Source organism: Colius striatus, chromosome 18 (assembly GCF_028858725.1).
Source record: "Colius striatus isolate bColStr4 chromosome 18, bColStr4.1.hap1, whole genome shotgun sequence".
NCBI classification, from domain to species: Eukaryota; Metazoa; Chordata; class Aves; order Coliiformes; family Coliidae; genus Colius; species Colius striatus.
Genome location: NC_084776.1, coordinates 12,381,957 through 12,386,852, shown reverse-complemented (window position 1 = coordinate 12,386,852; position 4,896 = coordinate 12,381,957). Strand labels below are relative to the sequence as shown.

General features: G+C 55.6%; 1 protein-coding gene across 1 annotated transcript; it reads right to left on the bottom strand.

Annotated features, from left to right (window-relative positions):
- Positions 1-836: 836 nt before the first annotated feature.
- On the bottom strand, positions 837-4,428 carry CCDC42 (coiled-coil domain containing 42). Its single transcript, XM_010201767.2, has 7 exons — positions 4,352-4,428; positions 3,928-4,033; positions 3,697-3,801; positions 2,998-3,195; positions 2,444-2,665; positions 1,467-1,625; positions 837-911 (listed from the first exon to the last, which is right to left on the bottom strand). The coding sequence occupies exons 1-7, from the start codon at positions 4,426-4,428 to the stop codon at positions 837-839; spliced, it is 942 nt and encodes a 313-aa protein (XP_010200069.2).
- Positions 4,429-4,896: the final 468 nt, after the last annotated feature.

Genomic DNA, 4,896 nt, shown 5'->3' with positions numbered 1-4,896 from the left:
TAAGGTACTGTGTTTGTGACTGAGTTGCTTTTTCCCATGGATTCAGGCTTGCAGAGACAGCAACAGAGAAAGCACAGAGAAGCATCCTCTGTTCACATTCTGCACCGAGTGTTCATGCCCTGAACTCAGCCCTCCTCTGCTTTCCAAGCAAGCAGCCAGCACCAGCTCTGGGCTGCATCTGCTTTCCCTGTTGCTCATGAAAGCACAGCAGTTCCCTGTCCCTCTGGAGCTGGGGAGCCCAGAACTGGACACAAGATGAGGCCTCACCAGGGCAGAGCAGAGAGGGAGCAGAACCTCCCTTGACCTGCTGCCCACACTCTTTGTGATGCCCCCAGGCTGCCATTGGCTTCTTGCCCACGAGGGCACGTTGCTGCTCACGTTTCTTTGCTGCCCACCAGCACTGCCAGGTCTCTCTCCTGGAGCTGCTCTCCAGCAGGTCACCCCCAGCCTGTGCTGCTGCAGGGGCTTGTTCCTCCCCAGGGCTGGACTCTTCCCTTGCCCTTGGTGAACCTCATGAATCCCTGTTTGGCACTGGATTCCTGGCCTACTCCTGCAACTAGAATCAACTCATCTGCCAGAGCAGCCACCCAGCAGTGTCCTGGGTGAAGCTGTGGGATGGAGCTGCTCTGCTGTTTCCAATCCTGCCAGGAATGAAGAGACACCATAGAACACTTGGGTAATTTAATGACAGAAAAGGTGTCAGCAACTGTGAAGGACAGAGACAGAAAGGTATGGAACTTCACTGGTGTGACCTACTACAGAGTTCCCTGTCCTCCTCCAACCCTTCCCACCATGCAGAGCCCTCCCCAGCACAGCAGCTCCTCAGGGGCAGACACTCAGTGCTGCTTCTGCACCCTCCTCTGTTTCCCCATCTTCCCAATGTCTGTGAGGTCCTGGATGAACTGCTGAACCTAGGGTGTAGGAGAGACATGGCAGAGCTCAGAGCAGGGTTGGGAACATGAGGTGGGACTGTTGGCACTTCTGGAGGGTGAATTTCACCAACCAGACTGAATGGGAGCTTGAGGCATTTGCCACCAATGGGCTTTTGTGGGTGAGTCTGAGTTCAGGGTGGATGAAAACAAACCTTGGCTATGGGTTGATCTGCATCCCCTTCCCCAGCCAACCTGGCTCCCACTCCTCCCCACACAGGGAGCCACATTCTGCTCCACCACCTCAGATGGGTTTGCTTGGTGTCCTCTGCCCATTCCTCACAGAATCACAGAGCCTCAAGGGCTGGAAGGGACCTGGAAAGCACATCCAGTGCAACCCCCCTGCCAGAGCAGCACCACCTAGAGCAGGGCACACAGGGACTCATCCAGCTGGGTTGGAATGTCTCGTGCCCAAGAGAGAGCACAGATGAAAAAGAAGGTGTCTGTTGGGCACATTGGGCTGTCCCCTCCCTTTGTGCAGCTGAGAGTCATTACTGCTCCTCCTGGGCAGGGAGAAGGGGTCTGGCTTAGCCCTACCATGTCCAGCTGCCTGTGGCTGTCACTTGCTGGCACATTCAGGTTTGTTTTCAGGTGCTCATTGGCACGCTGCCAAAGGTTGAGGATGGCCATCTTGGTGGTCCCCAGCTTCAGGGTTTTGTCAGCAGCCATGGCCTGGGTTTCATCCAAGCGAGTCTCCTGAGAGGAGAGGAGACATTGCAGCATGTTGACATGCCCCAGCAAAGACATCACATCAGCACTGGGAGGCCAGAACTTCCACACTCATCTGCTTTGCTGGGAAGAACCTGTCCTTGCCCAGGGCTGTGCTGGAGGTGGCTCAGCTTGGGGTGGTGGGAGCAGATCCAGGAACCACCACAGCTTCTGCTTGCCCCAGAATTTTCCCCTTCTCACCCCTAGATCCTGTGGTCCTCATTCCCTTGGGTCTGAGGGCCCTGCTGACACTCCCCACAGCCCTGGGCTAGCTGCTCCCACTGCCACCTCCCACACTGGCTGCCTTCCAGTTTTGCCTGATGGGACCCAACTCCTGGAGTGGCCAACAAGGGAATTTGTCAAGGCCCATTGGGAGGGATGCAAAGGGAGCAGGGGCCAGCAGAGCTGAGGGCATTTCTGCTCACAGAGCACTGCAGCCCTGCTAGAGGGAGCAGGGAATGGAAAGGGGTCTGAGCAGGCTGCAGAAACACAACAGGCACACTGGGGAGTCTGCTGGGGGTTTGGGCCAAGGCAGAGCTCCCCAAACTCTGTCAGTGGATCTCTCTTGACAGAGATCAAGCACGTAGTGAAAGATCACCGTGGCCTTGTTTTAACCCCTAATTTAACCTGCTCCAGACCTGCTCTGATATTCTTCATTCTACAGCCCTTTGCAGGGATGAAATGAGACATCTGCTCCAATCACAAAGGGCCTTTCCATGAGCCCATGGCTCAGGTATGAGCCATCAGCTGGTCTTGACACAGCCAGGCCTTGGAGATCATCCCCTGCCCAGCCCCTGCTTCCTCACCCAGAGGAGGGCGTCCCTTTGAGCCTGGTCAAAACAAAGTTGAAGCTGTGCCAGCTCCTTTTCATGCTGCAGGATCTCAGCTTCTTTCTCTGCCTTGTACTGGTCCAGGTGCAGCTTGGTGTGCTCAGACATTTCCCTGAGTGCCTGTTGGGACTGCAGCAGGTTCTGGTGTGTCTCCACCAGCGTCTCACAGTGCTCAATGGCTTCCTGGATGTCCTTGAACTGCAAGCACAAGGCTCTTGGTGGTAGTAACGCCCCTGCCCTTCCCTCATCACAACTGCAAGTCTTATGCACTGTCACCCTGTGCTTTTCCACCTTCTCACCGTTTTTCTTTGGTTTTCTCAAGCCTTCACCTCCTTTTCTGGCTCTCCTCAACTCATCCTGGTGCCCCTGACTCACCTCAGCTGCAGAGAACCTCTTCCCATCCCACCTGAGGGCTCCAGCTGTGACCAAGTGTTATGATCTCCCTGGGCTTGCCTTGTCTCCTCTAGGTTGAACACCCATGAAAGGCCCTCCTGGAGGCCAGGATCTGTCTGTCTCCTGTTCAAACTCACCTGTGAGTTCTTCACCACCTTCTCCAGGTATTCCTTGAAGATGGAGTACTTCTGCACTTTCTTAGAGAGCTTCTGGCGTTCCTCCTTCAGGGCTTCCAGCTCCTTCTTAGCTCTCAAAAGCTCCCTCTCCTTTTGCATCCTCCTCTCCCTCCTTTTGGTGGCTTTTTGCAGAGCTTGGGTTTGTATCTTGTCATTTTCCTGGTGACATTTCCCATCAACACATGCACACACAGAGGAAGAAAGGAGAGCAAAGGAAGACGGAGCTGTGTCACTCAGCAGCAGCAGCACAGAGGACAGACCAGCCCTGGTGCACCCCTGGGAGAGTTTTCACTCCCTGTCTAACAGAGAGGGCCACTCCTCTTGCATTGTCTTGGAGACAGAGCCCTGGGATGCCACTCTGATCTTCAGACTTGCTGGGCTCTGGCCCTGGAAGACACCTGGGTGTCAGCAGTGGGGACAGGCTGTGGGGACATCCACGCTGGGAGTCCTCAGGAGATCCCACTGGTACAGACCAAGCTCTCCCAGGGCTTTCCACATCTGTGATACAAATCCCCATGCTCTGCCAGTCCCATTTCTCACATCTCCAGGCTCAAGGGAGGTTTGGACAGATACAGAGTGGCCCAAGATTGTATCCACAAGGGAGGAGGTGGTGGTGTGGCTCAGAATCATGGCAGCTGAGCTGATGGGGGTCAGGTGTACCTTTAAAGTCCTCTCAGACTTCTCCATGTTGGCTTTCAGCTGATCCTGCTCGGTGACAAGGTCCTTCCATCTGCTGGTTAGGACTTTCATCTTCTCCCTGAAGGCCTGGCAGCATCAGAACAAGTGTGACACAGTTGCCCACACTCAGATCCAGTCATCTGCCCACTGCTGCCCTCCCAAAAAGCCACAAACCCTCCCAGCCATGCCCCAACACCCTCCCATCTTTCTTACCTCTTCCTTCTGCTCCATAGCATTTTGCATCAGTCTGGCTTGTCTCCTCTTGTATGGCAAACAACGAAACTGAGACGTGGACTCATCCTCTGTCACACTGAGTTTCCTGCCACAGGAGTTTTCCTCGAGGTCACACACCTTGGCAGTGCTGGATTGCTCAGCTCTGTGTCCCAGCCCAGGTGGGGTGACAGGACAGAGCAGCCCAACACTGTCTCAAGCCCCATCTTCCAGCGTGGCCACCCTCCTCCTCCCCAGCAAGGACCCCAGTGACAGAGCAAGAGGGTGTCATGGGCTGAGGAAGGCAGGTTCAAGAGGAGAGTGGTGGGGACAAGGGATGGGGGTTTGCCATGGTGTGGGAAGGAGGGATGGAGGAGACAGGAGAAGAGAATGGAAGGGATGGAGGTGGGTGTGAGAATCCCCTCACCTGAGCAAGGATGGGAGTTTCTGCTCATATTGGAAGTCAAAACAGTCCAGCGGGTCCTTGTCAGCGTTGGTGGCCATAGCTCCAGGCACCAGCAGGGCCCAGGCAGCCCATGTGCTGCAGTGCTGCTGCTGTCCCAGGGCCTGAGGACTTGCTCCAACTGTGGCCAGTAGCTGTTGGTGGCCGTTTGTCACAGTTGGAAGTCACAGAGGCCACAATTTGGCAACTGCAGCAGGGTGGTGTCCCCACAGTGAGGTCACGCTGTCCTGGACTCTTCAGGAAAGCTCATCCAACACAGATTGCAGAGCACCAAACCACTATGGTTGGAAAGGTCCTTTAAGTCCATGGAGTGCCAGCCCTGCCCTCACCCTGCCCAGCCCAGCACTGACCCACAGCCTCAGCACCTCAGCTCCAGGGCTTTGGGATCCCTGCAGGGCTGGGCACTGCCCCAGCTCCCTGGGCAGCCTGCCACAGGGGCTCACACCCCTCTCAGGGAAACAGTTCTTCCACATCTCCATTCTAAACCTCCTGTGGTGTAACTTGAGGCT

Coding starts and splice junctions, on each gene's coding strand:
- CCDC42 (XM_010201767.2), bottom strand. CDS start 4,428: ATGGCCACCAACGCTGACAAGGACCCGCTGGACTGTTTTGACTTCCAA. Junction 4,034..4,351: donor AAACTCCCATCCTTGCTCAG/GTGAGGGGATTC, acceptor CTCCTGTGGCAG/GAAACTCAGTGTGACAGAGG. Junction 3,196..3,696: donor AGTCTGAGAGGACTTTAAAG/GTACACCTGACC, acceptor AAATGTCACCAG/GAAAATGACAAGATACAAAC.